Source organism: Leptodactylus fuscus, chromosome 11 (genome assembly GCF_031893055.1).
Source record: "Leptodactylus fuscus isolate aLepFus1 chromosome 11, aLepFus1.hap2, whole genome shotgun sequence".
Classification (NCBI taxonomy): Eukaryota; Metazoa; Chordata; class Amphibia; order Anura; family Leptodactylidae; genus Leptodactylus; species Leptodactylus fuscus.
In genome coordinates this window covers 46,659,861-46,674,209 of record NC_134275.1, presented here as the reverse complement: position 1 = coordinate 46,674,209, position 14,349 = coordinate 46,659,861, and the positions used below count along the sequence as shown (strand labels likewise).

Genomic DNA, 14,349 nt, shown 5'->3' with positions numbered 1-14,349 from the left:
TCCAACTCTACCAAAAAAGGAAAAAAAAAAAAAGAATTGCAGGCTTCTGATTTTTAGCTATTGCATCTTTTTGTTTTATCATTTTAGTTATTGTGTTTGTTGCTTTTTCGCATATATATATATCTCAGAAACCTTCAAAAACTGATTTTGAACTATCTGGATTAAAATCCATTGTTTTCAATGGATTTTAAAAGTAATCCGCATGTATCAGTTTGTGCCATTACCGTCTGGTTTCCGCTTTTTTGTGCGGAGAGAAAAGTAGAACTTGCAGGACTTTGTCTCCATACCAGTGTTCACAACGCCCCCTCCTTCTCCTGATAATGCTGGTCTATGGACGAGCGCTGTGAGCAGAGGGAGGGGGCGTTCCTCCCGGCTCCACAGCACAGCGCGATAGGCACCGCAAGGCAGAAGGACGTCTCTGGCTAATGGTCAGAAATGCCCTTCTGACCATAGAAGAGCTACGGTACCGGGCCGTAAGCTCTTCACACCGGGCACAGATCGGGAAAGCCGACAGTGCGCTGAATTCAGCGCACTGTCAGCTTTCCAGCAGTATATAACACTGCATGTGCCCGGATATGGTGAAAGGTCCTCTTTAAGCAAACCCCCATTGTCCATATGCAGCTGCTTCACCATGAAACGTTTTTTTTTTTTTTTTTGCACGGACACAAGGTCCTGCATATCCAACTTTGTGTCCATTCAAAAAAAAAAGGTTTCATGGCAGAGAAGCTACATAAGGACACCGGACGTTTGCTTTAAAAACCCATTGAAATGAATTAGTTTTTAAACTGACCGTCGGCAAGCTGTCCCCAAGGTATTTTTTCTGGAATTTTGGCGGACAGCGGCGCAAGTTTGAACACCCCCTTAAAGGGTTTGCAAGTGGACGGACACCAGACACAGATGTGAACCCAGCCTGACACACAAGATCTAAACCAAAAGCTGGTTTTGGTCTGCCATCAGGTGGACATCACTAGAACTGCAGTTTTGTTATTTTTAGGGTAAGGTCACACAGAATTTTTTGGTCAGGGTTTTGGCATTGTCAGAACCGGACCGGACAATGCGTGAGGAGTTTCCTGAGGCGTTTATTGCCATTTGAAGCGTTTTTTGAGGAGTTTGGGATGTGGTCATGAATGATATTTTAAAAAACCGTTTGGCATTTCCTGATCAGCGTTCCGCTTCAGGTTTCTGACCAAAAAACGTGAGCAGGAAAATCCGCCTCACATTGACTTGAATTGAAGCCGTGAGCTGGAAAACGCTCAGGCTTCAAAAAAGAATGAACATATCGCTTCTTTTTTGCCGCTAGCGGAAAAAAAAAAACGCTAGCGGAAAAGACTCAGAAGCGTTTTGTATACTTTGAATGGTGAGGCGTTTTTTGGTTCAGGGTTTGGAGGCGGATTTCTGCCAAAACCCTGACCAAAAAACTCTGTGAACTTAGCCTTAGTCTGCCATCAGGTGGCTATCAGAGGAATTGCAGATTTTTTTTTTTCGTTTTATTTATCACGTTTGTTTTATTATTATTATTTATTATAGTTATTGTATTATTTTGTTCTAGTCTGCCATTTGGTGGCCATCAGCAGAATTGCAGTTTTTTGCTGTGTTTAGTTATTGTGGGTTTCATTAATTTTGTTATTTTAATGTTTGTTGCTTTTGCTTCATTTCATACTACTGTATAGAGGTAACATTTATGTAATGGCCTGGTCTGCCATCTGGTGGTCTTGACTTGAGTTGCGGTTTTGAAATTTATTTTTGGATTTTTAATTCTTCTTATTCTTCGTATTTTTACAGGGCAGGAAGTTGCTGATAGCTGGTACAAAGAAGAGAAGAACTACAATTTCTCCAAGGCAGGACACCAGCCGGATACAGGTATCTGAGCAGCAGCATTGCCAATGATTATTTACTGTAGTTTTATAACACTGCCATCTGCTGGTCAGGATCAGAAATACAGTTATGCTTAGAACTCTGGTTCTGAGCAAAACTGAAATACCTATTACCCGGTGGGCTGAGGGGCTGGAGAATAACACAAGGTTTATGCATTTCTGCCTCATTCACATATTTACATCTTTTCTCCGTTTTTTGCAGGACATTTCACCCAGATGGTATGGAAGGCGTCCAAGGAGGTTGGAGTTGGCGTCGCATCCAGTGGAAAGGGAATGTTCATTGTTGTAGCTCAGTACCACCCATGTGGTAACATCACCAACCCTGGATTTTATGGCCGTAACGTCCTACCCCGTGGCTCCAAAATTACAGATGATGACGACGATGAAGATGGTTTTGTGAAGGATTCGGCTCCCAATGGCATTATTGCTATTCCAGGTGTGATTCTGAGGCCGTCAGACTGACACGAGACCTAACAGTGCACTTATAGTATAATTCCTTTAATTCGGCATCAGTAAGACCTCAACTGCTGATGTATTATCAGATATTAGCAAGAGGGGGCGGGGCTGTGACAACCTCACAGTCCTCATATTTAGAGGGGTACTCACAAATCTTACTACTTTTATATTTCTAGATAAAGACCTCAAATCATTCCGGAAAGATCTCCTAAATGAGCACAACAAGTACAGACGCATGCACGGATCAGGAGCCTTGCAGCTCAGCACGTCACTGACCCAGGAAGCCCAAAAATGGTCAGATCACTTAGTGGGGGTCCGCGCGCTACAGAACAGCTCTACTGAACATGGGGAGAACCTCTGGTACCGCTGGGGCACAGACACCAGTCTGCCTTCTGGTATGTAACCAAGTCAGATTTAAAGGGTAACTCCACCAAAATGGCAATTTCAGTTTTGGGTACAGTTAACCTTAGTTGTCCATATCTCTAAGACTTACGTACTTGGAGTGAATGATGTAGGAGATATTTGGAGGGGAATCTGCTGCTGCTTCACTGAGCAGAATGTAGTTTCAGTTTATCAGTGACCACCAGTGGAAGGATAACTCCGCCCACTGCTATCACATGAGTCCCGATGATAAGAGAGAGCTTTTAGTCTATTGGTTGTCATAATATGACATTTATGGACAGTCAGGAGACATGGGCAGCCTAGGTTTTTGTGCAGTGATCCCATAGCTAAGTAGGGCCTAAAACATCTTAAAAGGAAAGGAACAGTTTCTTCTAAGGTCCTACTAGATTACATTTAAGTGTATAAGTTTGCTGACCTCATGGCACTTTTGAAGAACATGGGCCACAGATATTGTTTTAACCCTTTCCACCATTGTATGAAGTTATTATATCTCAACATCATCATCATGACATCATCAAATGTTCTCCAATCACAGGGAAGGAAGTGGCAGAATCTTGGTACAATGAGATTACAAAGTACAACTTCAGCACCCCTGGATTCCAGAGCGGATCAGGTGAGTGGATCCCACTTTCCCTTAAACTATGCTTGTAATATAACTCTGCAGTCACACCTAAAGAAAGACGCGGGTTGTCATGGCCACTTCCCTGAACTTCCTTGCAGAATCCCCAAGGGATGGTCCAAGGAATAACAGGACAGTGGAGTATATTGTAATATTATATGGACACTGTATGGTGGTTATTTAGTCACTGTTTGTTGCTTGACTGAGACTCTGTCTTCCTAATTACATCATGGAAGACAGACTTGCACATTCTCAGTCAGCACCCTCTATTGGTGTGCATACTTGAGGCACTGGCATCCTAATTACATCATGGGAGACATTTGCATATTCTTCCCATGTTCCTTTGCAGTGGAGCGCTCATGGCTTAATAAGACTCCACACACCTATATAGTGGTCTCTCCCTATGGAGTGATGATATCCCCTTAAGTATTTTTAGGCATTCTGTGGTGGTATTGGGGTACAAAAATGTGGGGAAAAAGTAAATATCTACCATGTGTGTTGTCCTGGGCCCTAATTTATTAATTATATAAAACTGGTTCTCATGTGATATTCACCTCAATGTAGCCAAACTGCAGTACCCGACATCACCTGTTGACAATAGTGGCGCTGTTTCTAGAAAGTAGCAGCCATGTTTTTATGACCCCTCCTTATATTACCCATTTTCTTATCCTCCAGGTAACTTCACCCAGATGATCTGGAAAGGGTCTAACCAGGCAGGGTTTGGACTGAGCACAGACAATAAAGGAATGTACATTGCCGTCGGCTTCTACGACCCAGCTGGTAACATCGCCAACAAAGGATACTTTGAGGACAACGTCCTGCCTAAGAAGAAGTGATGTGATACTATCACCCCTAACGTCAAGCACTCACCAACATGTGAATGATTCAGAGCTCCTTCTAGTGCTAGGGCTCGGTACTACAACTGTCTGGGATTCTTACCCATATAATTCTACGTAAAATTCAAGAAATTCACATATATAACAGATGAAGGACATGTTTACTAAGCAGAAGAATTGTGTAAATTTGATTTTAATAAAATTGTAGAATTCTCGCCACAGGTTGCACATACCGCCCATCCAAGGTCTGCAGTCTGCTTATAGAGTATTTGCCATCCCTACACTAGATGCAATAAGTTGAACCAGATTTGGATAGGCTCCTCCCTTTTGAGAGCTGTTGCCCCAGTGGGTTTTCTACTTTAATTTTTGTGACACTTGATGTGTACATAGTTTGCATTATGAAGGAAATGTAGGGCATGCGATCTATACCTAGCAATGCACTTGGACGACTACAGAGGGCGCTGCCAAAGGTTGTGATCTTTTTTTGAAGCCGTCATAGCCGCAGTTTTTTGGCCCAATTTTATTGGCAAGTCCTTATGGCACTGCAATGTGTTATATTCTTGGGCCCCACGTATATTGAAATGGAGATGTATTCTTGTACATGCTTCCATTGGACAGGGGGCAGCAACCTTTGATTTACACCAGCCAAAGTTGAAGTATACAAATAGAGAAGGAGCTCTGGTTTTATCACACAGGACAGACTTTGAATTGGTCCCTCATCCCCTTGTTTTCTAGCCATGCAGTTCCTCTAGGACGGGGATAGCAGCTCAGGTCTGGCCAACCATTGGCTGAGGAGATAGGACCAAGCAAGGCTCGCACCCACAGGGTCCCTGGGTCTGCCACTATACTATATACCCTACAAAGTGCTCTTGGTGTTTAACCATCCCCATGGAAGAATCAGAAAAAATTTTTGACAAATATTCATAATTTTTTTTTTTTTTACATTTTTGGCGCTCATACCACTATCTGGACGAGGTACAGAGAATGTTTTTATCTTACCACTAATACTCAAGTCTTACTTTGTTACTACCGATTCTAAGTTCTTGTTTTTCTATTAAAATATTTTTGTTTCACCTGTTTTGTTTTTTTTTTATCAGATATGTTTTTGGTTATTGTCAAAACTTGAAAAAAAAATGGAGTCCTTATGGGTGCAAATTAAGGGAGGAACAAAGAATAATAAAATACTGATAGAGGTTTGTTATAAATCTCTAAATATAATGGAAGAAGCGGAAGTATGTACTAAGAAAACAAATAGATGAGGCCGCAAAGCATAAGAAAGTCATTGTTATGGGGAATTTCAGCTACCCTGATATCAACTGGGAGGCAGAAACCTGCAGATCCAGCAAAGGGAACAAGTTCTTGTCAGTAATAAAAGACCTATCACAACTACTGCAGAACCCAACAAGAGGCGAGGCACAGCTAGACCTAATTGTAACAAATGAACCTGACACATTGTCAAAAGTGTAGGTTGGGGGACATCTACCCTGTTTCCCCGAAAATAAGACCCCCCCCCCCCCCCTTCACCTTCTGGATCACATACAACCAGCAGTCATGCCGGCGCTCCGCTAAGGAAGCATCAGCATGACTGCCGATTGTTCCCCGCTCCAGCCGATGCATAAGACATCCCCCGAAAATAAGAAAGGTCATATATTTCGTTAGATAATTAATTATAAGAGTGTCTTATTTTCGGGGAAACAGGGTAGGGAATAGTGACCATAACATAAGTTTTCTTGTACACGTTAAAATGTTCAATAGAGGAGCTACAAAAACACTAAACTTCAGGAAGGCCAATGTTAACCATCTAAGAGAGGAGCTTAGCAGTATAAACTGGGACAAAGTAATTGGAACCCAAACAAAATGGGACATTTTTAAAAGCATTCTTAATAGGACCCCTAAAATACACATAACTAATGGGAGTAAGCGGGACAGAAATCATAGAAAACCAATATGGCCAAATAAAACAATAAGGAGCACAATGAGGGTTACAAAGGAAGCATTTAAAGTACTAAAACAAGAAAGTAGCAACAAGGGGTACTTTGGTCAGGATTTTGAGGCCGTATCCGCCTCAAAATCCTGACCAAAAAGATGCCTCTCATTGATTTCAATGGGAGCTGGTTGGTTTTTTTTCCGGGAGCTGGAACAAACGTCTCCCGGAAAAAAGAATGGACATGCTCATTCTTCAGACGGATTGCATCTCACAAATCGGCCTGAAGACACTCCTGACTAGGCCCATTCATTTGGGCCTAATCCGGATCGCAGTCGCGACTAACCCATATTTTAGACCGAAACCTGAGGCGGCTTCCGCGTCAAATTCCAGTCCAAAATACTCCGTGTGAACTCAGCCGAAGGCAAAAAATAAATTGTGTGAAAGACAAATAAAGGGGGTGAAGATTGAGGCTGAGAGAAAAATTGCCAAGTAAAAATAATCCAAAATTATTCTTTAATTACATGAATAATTAGAGAATAAAACTGACAATGTGGGTCCTCAAAAATAATTTGGATGTAATGGTGGTGGAGGAAAAAGCACAAGTATTAAATGCCTTCTTCTCTACAGTGTTTACACAAGAACATCCAATTGCCATGATTAGGGGTAATGTTAACTCTCAATTAAATCTCACCTGTTTAACCCAGGAAGAAGTGCGCCGCCATCTTCAAAACACTAAAATAGAGAAATCACCAGGTCCAGATGGAATACACCCCCGAGTTCTGAGGGAAATATGTGTGGTATCCCAGAAGATGAAGGTGTTATAGTAGGACCTAATGGGGGCAGTAGTCCCTCTGATAGCTGAGCTGTTATAATGGTCACGGTAGCTGTAGTGGTGGTTCTGACTGTGGGGCACCTCTCATAGGACACACAGCAAGTCGATTTTCAAAAAACACAGTCCTTTATTAACCAAAAGTTTCTTTACTGAGGACTCTGATAAAGTGCCGCCATACCTCCCAGTGATACAGTCTCATGTACAATACAGCAGGTGCATGTGCGGAGGATTCCCATATAGTGCCGCCATACCTCACAGTGATACAGTCTCATGTACAATACAGCGGGTGAATGTGCGGAGGACTACCATATAGTGCCGCCATACCTCCCAGTGATACAGTCTCATGTACAATACAGCGGTGTATGTGAGGAGGATTCCCTTGTAAACTGACAGGTAATGGCTGATGCTGACACAACTCTCCTCAGATTTGGTAGTTTAGAGTATTGAGGAGACACAGTCCAGGTTATAGCTACAGAAGAGGGATCTTCACCAGTTGGCTCCCGGTGGGTGACTAATTTGGGGTATATGTAGTTACTCACGGTTACTGGGCCGGACGCAGACCTAATACACGTGGCCTGGAAACCACGGAGCACTGGACGTGACCGGAGGCCTTCTTTAGGTCCAGGGATGCAGAAAGGCTCCTTTCTAGCTGCTCCTTCCTGTCAGGTTCTCTCCTTCTTGGAGGCAGTAGCAGTATGGCTGTTATCTCCTCTGTATGGACTGGTGAATGGTCCTAGGAGACTCTGTATCTTACATGGGCTGTGACATTCAGCATGTAGCTCCTAGGGTTTGGCAGGTGTAATCTGCTTGAGTTGAACTGACAGCAGGTGCTGTTACCTCACACACTGGACTCTACAGAACATGGCTGCTCTTGTCTCCTGTCCCCTGCTAAGAGGAAGGTGGAGCTAAAGTCTCCACCCACAGCTTTCTAGAAGCTTCTCTGCAGAAGCTCGTGTTGTGTATGGAGTGATTGGGATCCTACCATCACATGCACTTACATAGAGTGAACCATAGGTGGCAGCAGAGTAGTACATGGCAATAAACACAATGTATGCACATAGAAGACACAGATAATACAATAGATAGTGATATCCAGCATTGGTACATTGTGAGAAACATTACATTACATAGCATACACCAACTTCTCCTATAATGGCAGGAAGGAGTGTACTGGGACACTACACATGCACCGTAATAGACCCTAATATTTAAGGATTCAGTAATGACTGGATCTGTTCCACAGGATTGGTGCATAGCAAATGTGGTGCTGATTTTCAAAAAGGGGTCAAAAGTGAACCTGGGATCTATAGGCCAGTAAGTTTGACTGCTGTGGTAGATAAGATATTTGGGGCTTTCTAAGAGATGCTATCCTGGAGTATATCAATGTAAATAATCTTATAACACCCAATCAGCATGGGTTTATGAGCAATCGGTCCTGTCAGACTAATCTGATCAGCTTCTATGAGGAGGTCAGTTCAAGACTGGACATGGGTAGTGCAGTGGACGTGGTGTATCTGGACATGGGTAATGCAGTGGACGTGGTGTATCTGGACATGGGTAATGCAGTGGAGGTGGTGTATCTGGACATGGGTAGTGCAGTGGACGTGGTGTATCTGGACATGCGTAATCCAGTGGACGTGGTGTATCTGGACATGGGTAATGCAGTGGACGTGGTGTATCTGAACATGCGTAATCCAGTGGACGTGGTATATCTGGACATTGGGTAAGGCAGTGGACGTGGTGTATCTGCACATGGGTAATGCAGTGGACGTGGTGTATCTGGACATGGGTAATGCAGTGGACGTGGTGTGCCTGGACATGGGTAATGCAGTGGACGTGGTGTATCTGGACATGGGTAATGCAGTAGACGTAGTGTATCTGGACATGTGTAATGCAGTGGACGTGGTGTATCTGGACATGGGTAATGCAGTAGACGTGGTGTGCATGGACATGGGTAATGCAGTGGACGTGGTGTATCTGGACATGGGTAATGCAGTGGACGTGGTGTATCTGGACATGGGTAGTGCAGTGGACGTGGTGGATCTGGACATGGGTAATGCAGTAGATGTGGTGTATCTGGACATGGGTAATGCAGTAGACGTGGTGTATCTGGACATGGGTAATGCAGTAGACATGGTGCATCTGGACATGCGTAATCCAGTGGACGTGGTGTATCTGGACATGGGTAATGCAGTGGACGTGGTGTATCTGGACATGGGTAATGCAGTGGACGTGGTGTGCCTGGACATGGGTAATGCAGTGGACGTGGTGTATCTGGACATGGGTAATGCAGTGGACGTGGTGTATCTGGACATGGGTAATGCAGTGGACGTGGTGTGCCTGGACATGGGTAATGCAGTGGACGTGGTGTATCTGGACATGGGTAATGCAGTGGACGTAGTGTATCTGAACATGGGTAATGCAGTGGACGTGGTGTATCTGGACATGGGTGATGCAGTAGACGTGGTGTGCCTGGACATGGGTAATGCAGTGGACGTGGTGTATCTGGACATGGATAATGCAGTGGACGTGGTGTATCTGGACATGGGTAATGCAGTGGACGTGGTGTATCTGGACATGGGTGATGCAGTAGACGTGGTGTGCCTGGACATGGGTAATGCAGTGGACGTGGTGTATCTGGACATGGATAATGCAGTGGACGTGGTGTATCTGGACATGGGTAATGCAGTGGACGTGGTGTATCTGGACATGGGTAATGCAGTAGACGTGGTGTGCCTGGACATGGGTAATGCAGTGGACGTGGTGTATCTGGACATGGGTAATGCAGTGGACGTAGTGTATCTGGTCATGCGTAATGCAGTGGACGTGGTGTATCTGGACATGTGTAATGCAGTGGACGTGGTGTATCTGGACATGGATAATACAGTGAACGTGGTGTATCTGGACATGTGTAATGCAGTGGACGTAGTGTATCTGGACATGGGTAATGCAGTGGACGTGGTGTATCTGGACATGTGTAATGCAGTGGACGTGGTGTATCTGGACATGGGTAATGCAGTAGACGTGGTGTGCCTGGACATGGGTAATGCAGTGGACGTGGTGTATCTGGACATGGGTAATGCAGTGGACATGGTGTATCTGGACATGGGTAATGCAGTAGACGTGGTGTGCCTGGACATGGGTAATGCAGTGGACGTAGTGTATCTGGACATGGGTAATGCAGTGGACATGGTGTATCTGGACATGTGTAATGCAGTAGACGTGGTGTGCCTGGACATGGGTAATGCAGTGGACGTGGTGTATCTGGACATGGGTAATGCAGTCGACGTAGTGTATCTGGACATGGGTAATGCAGTGGACATGGTGTATCTGGACATGTGTAATGCAGTGGACGTGGTGTATCTGGACATGGATAATACAGTGGATGTGGTGTATCTGGACATGTGTAATGTAGTGGACGTAGTGTATCTGGACATGGGTAATGCAGTGGACGTGGTGTATCTGGACATGTGTAATGCAGTGGACGTAGTGTATCTGGACATGGGTAATGCAGTGGACGTGGTGTATCTGGACATGGGTAATGCAGTGGACGTGGTGTATCTGGACATGTGTAATGCAGTGGACGTGGTGTATCTGGACATGTGTAATGCAGTGGACGTGGTGTATCTGGACATGTGTAATGCAGTGGACGTGGTGTATCTGGACATGGGTAATGCAGTGGACGTGGTGTATCTGGACATGGGTAATGCAGTGGACGTGGTGTATCTGGACATGTGTAATGCAGTGGACGTGGTGTATCTGGACATGTGTAATGCAGTGGACGTGGTGTATCTGGACATGTGTAATGCAGTGGACGTGGTGTATCTGGACATGGGTAATGCAGTGGACGTGGTGTATCTGGACATGGGTAATGCAGTGGACGTGGTGTATCTGGACATGTGTAATGCAGTGGACGTGGTGTATCTGGACATGTGTAATGCAGTGGACGTGGTGTATCTGGACATGTGTAATGCAGTGGACGTGGTGTATCTGGACATGGGTAATGCAGTGGACGTGGTGTATCTGGACATGGGTAATGCAGTGGACGTGGTGTATCTGGACATGGGTAATGCAGTGGACATGGTGTATCTGGACATGGGTAATGCAGTGGACGTGGTGTATCTGGACATGGGTAATGCAGTGGACGTGGTGTATCTGGACATGTGTAATGCAGTGGACGTGGTGTATCTGGACAAGGATAATACAGTGGACGTGGTGTATCTGGACATGTGTAATGCAGTGGACGTAGTGTATCTGGACATGGGTAATGCAGTGGACGTGGTGTATCTGGACATGTGTAATGCAGTGGACGTGGTGTATCTGGACATGGGTAATGCAGTAGACGTGGTGTGCCTGGACATGGGTAATGCAGTGGACGTGGTGTATCTGGACATGGGTAATGCAGTGGACATGGTGTATCTGGACATGGGTAATGCAGTAGACGTGGTGTGCCTGGACATGGGTAATACAGTGGCCGTGGTGTATCTGGACATGGGTAATGCAGTGGACGTAGTGTATCTGGACATGGGTAATGCAGTGGACGTGGTGTATCTGGACATGTGTAATGCAGTGGACGTGGTATATTTGGACATGGGTAATGCAATGGATGTAGTGTATGTGGACATGGGTAATGCAGTGGACGTGGTGTATCTGGACATGTGTAACGCAGTGGACGTGGTGTATCTGGACATGGGTAATGCAGTGGACGTGGTATATCTGGACATGTGTAATGCAGTGGACGTGGTGTATCTGGACATGTGTAACGCAGTGGACGTGGTGTATCTGGACATGGGTAATGCAGTGGACGTGGTATATCTGGACATGTGTAATGCAGTGGACGTGGTGTATCTGGACATGGGTAATATGAAATATCCGTAAAAAAAAATTAAAAAATCATTCCTGTTGTACTGGTCCTGTCCTCTAGAGGGCAGCATCTCCACACATTCCCAGGACCCAGCCTGGACTGTCTGCACACCCTACACGACAGGCAAGGCTTCTCACTTTCGGTAGCTGCCACTTTATAGGGTGGATTATGGTACTGACAAGTGGCATTAGTCTTCGGTACTGAACTCTTCATAAAGAGCAAGCAAAGCCAAGGAAGACCTCAGGGCTGACCCATGACCCGCTACATGTCATCCATCAGCACCCTGCAGCCAGCTGCCGTGTCAAAGGGAATCTGCCACCAAAAAAAGTCATTAAGGAAGAAGGGGAGGCCCGGCATGTCTTTCACCACCTGCACCAATTCCAACCCTTTAGAACCTTTAGAAGCTGCTCCTCCACCGATTGGGAAGCAGTTAACACCTCATCTATGTAAGCCCCAGACCGTTTTTATCCAGACCCCAAATAAGACCCCTTATGTGCATATTCAGACCCTCTATATAGAGATCCTCATCTATACAAATTTCAGACAACACCAATGCTTCATTAGCCTCAAAAACATACCCCACCATCTATCTAGATCCTCCTCTATATATCTCAGACCCCCCGCTTATATATAGACCAAACCCTAAATACTACACCCCGAATAATACACACACCACCCCAGACCACCCATCTATACAGACCCCAGACCTCCATTTGCACAAGCCTCAGACATGTGTAATGCAGTGGACGTGGTGTATCTGGACATGGGTAATGCAGTGGACATGGTGTATCTGGACATGGGTAATGCAGTAGACGTGGTGTGCCTGGACATGGGTAATGCAGTGGACGTGGTGTATCTGGACATGGGTAATACAGTGGATGTGGTATATCTGGACATGGGTAATGCAGTAGACGTGGTATATTTGGACATGGGTAATGCAGTGGACATGGTGTATCTGGACATGTGTAATGCAGTGGACGTAGTGTATCTGGACATGGGTAATGCAGTGGACGTGGTGTATCTGGACATGTGTAATGCAGTGGACGTGGTGTATCTGGACATGGGTAATGCAGTGGACGTGGTGTATCTGGACATGTGTAATGCAGTGGACGTGGTATATCTGGACATGGGTACTGCAGTGGACGTAGTGTATCTGGACATGGGTAATGCAGTGGACATGGTGTATCTGGACATGTGTAATGCAGTGGACGTGGTGTATCTGGACATGGGTAATGCAGTAGATGTGGTGTATCTGGACATGGGTAATGCAGTAGACGTGGTGTATCTGGACATGGGTAATGCAGTAGACATGGTGCATCTGGACATGCGTAATCCAGTGGACGTGGTATATCTGGACATGGGTAATGCAGTGGACGTGGTGTATCTGGACATGGGTAATGCAGTGGACGTGGTGTGCCTGGACATGGGTAATGCAGTGGACGTGGTGTATCTGGACATGGGTAATGCAGTGGACGTGGTGTATCTGGACATGGGTAATGCAGTGGACGTGGTGTGCCTGGACATGGGTAATGCAGTGGACGTGGTGTATCTGGACATGGGTAATGCAGTGGACGTAGTGTATCTGAACATGGGTAATGCAGTGGACGTGGTGTATCTGGACATGGGTGATGCAGTAGACGTGGTGTGCCTGGACATGGGTAATGCAGTGGACGTGGTGTATCTGGACATGGATAATGCAGTGGACGTGGTGTATCTGGACATGGGTAATGCAGTGGACGTGGTGTATCTGGACATGGGTGATGCAGTAGACGTGGTGTGCCTGGACATGGGTAATGCAGTGGACGTGGTGTATCTGGACATGGATAATGCAGTGGACGTGGTGTATCTGGACATGGGTAATGCAGTGGACGTGGTGTATCTGGACATGGGTAATGCAGTAGACGTGGTGTGCCTGGACATGGGTAATGCAGTGGACGTGGTGTATCTGGACATGGGTAATGCAGTGGACGTAGTGTATCTGGTCATGCGTAATGCAGTGGACGTGGTGTATCTGGACATGTGTAATGCAGTGGACGTGGTGTATCTGGACATGGATAATACAGTGAACGTGGTGTATCTGGACATGTGTAATGCAGTGGACGTAGTGTATCTGGACATGGGTAATGCAGTGGACGTGGTGTATCTGGACATGTGTAATGCAGTGGACGTGGTGTATCTGGACATGGGTAATGCAGTAGACGTGGTGTGCCTGGACATGGGTAATGCAGTGGACGTGGTGTATCTGGACATGGGTAATGCAGTGGACATGGTGTATCTGGACATGGGTAATGCAGTAGACGTGGTGTGCCTGGACATGGGTAATGCAGTGGACGTAGTGTATCTGGACATGGGTAATGCAGTGGACATGGTGTATCTGGACATGTGTAATGCAGTAGACGTGGTGTGCCTGGACATGGGTAATGCAGTGGACGTGGTGTATCTGGACATGGGTAATGCAGTCGACGTAGTGTATCTGGACATGGGTAATGCAGTGGACATGGTGTATCTGGACATGTGTAATGCAGTGGACGTGGTGTAT

General features: G+C 45.6%; 1 protein-coding gene across 5 annotated transcripts in view; it reads left to right on the top strand.

Annotated features, from left to right (window-relative positions):
* LOC142184596 (uncharacterized) overlaps window positions 1-5,260 on the top strand; it is a 39,457-nt gene extending 34,197 nt beyond the window's left edge. For all 5 annotated transcript variants that reach the window (XM_075259572.1, XM_075259573.1, XM_075259569.1 and 2 more), the window contains exons 13-17: window positions 1,783-1,860; window positions 2,077-2,310; window positions 2,507-2,725; window positions 3,268-3,345; window positions 4,027-5,260. In XM_075259572.1, the coding sequence (XP_075115673.1) occupies window positions 1,783-1,860; window positions 2,077-2,310; window positions 2,507-2,725; window positions 3,268-3,345; window positions 4,027-4,187 (770 nt within the window). In that variant the 3' untranslated portion in view covers window positions 4,188-5,260. The remainder of the gene's footprint in view (window positions 1-1,782; window positions 1,861-2,076; window positions 2,311-2,506; window positions 2,726-3,267; window positions 3,346-4,026) is intronic.
* Window positions 5,261-14,349: the final 9,089 nt, after the last annotated feature.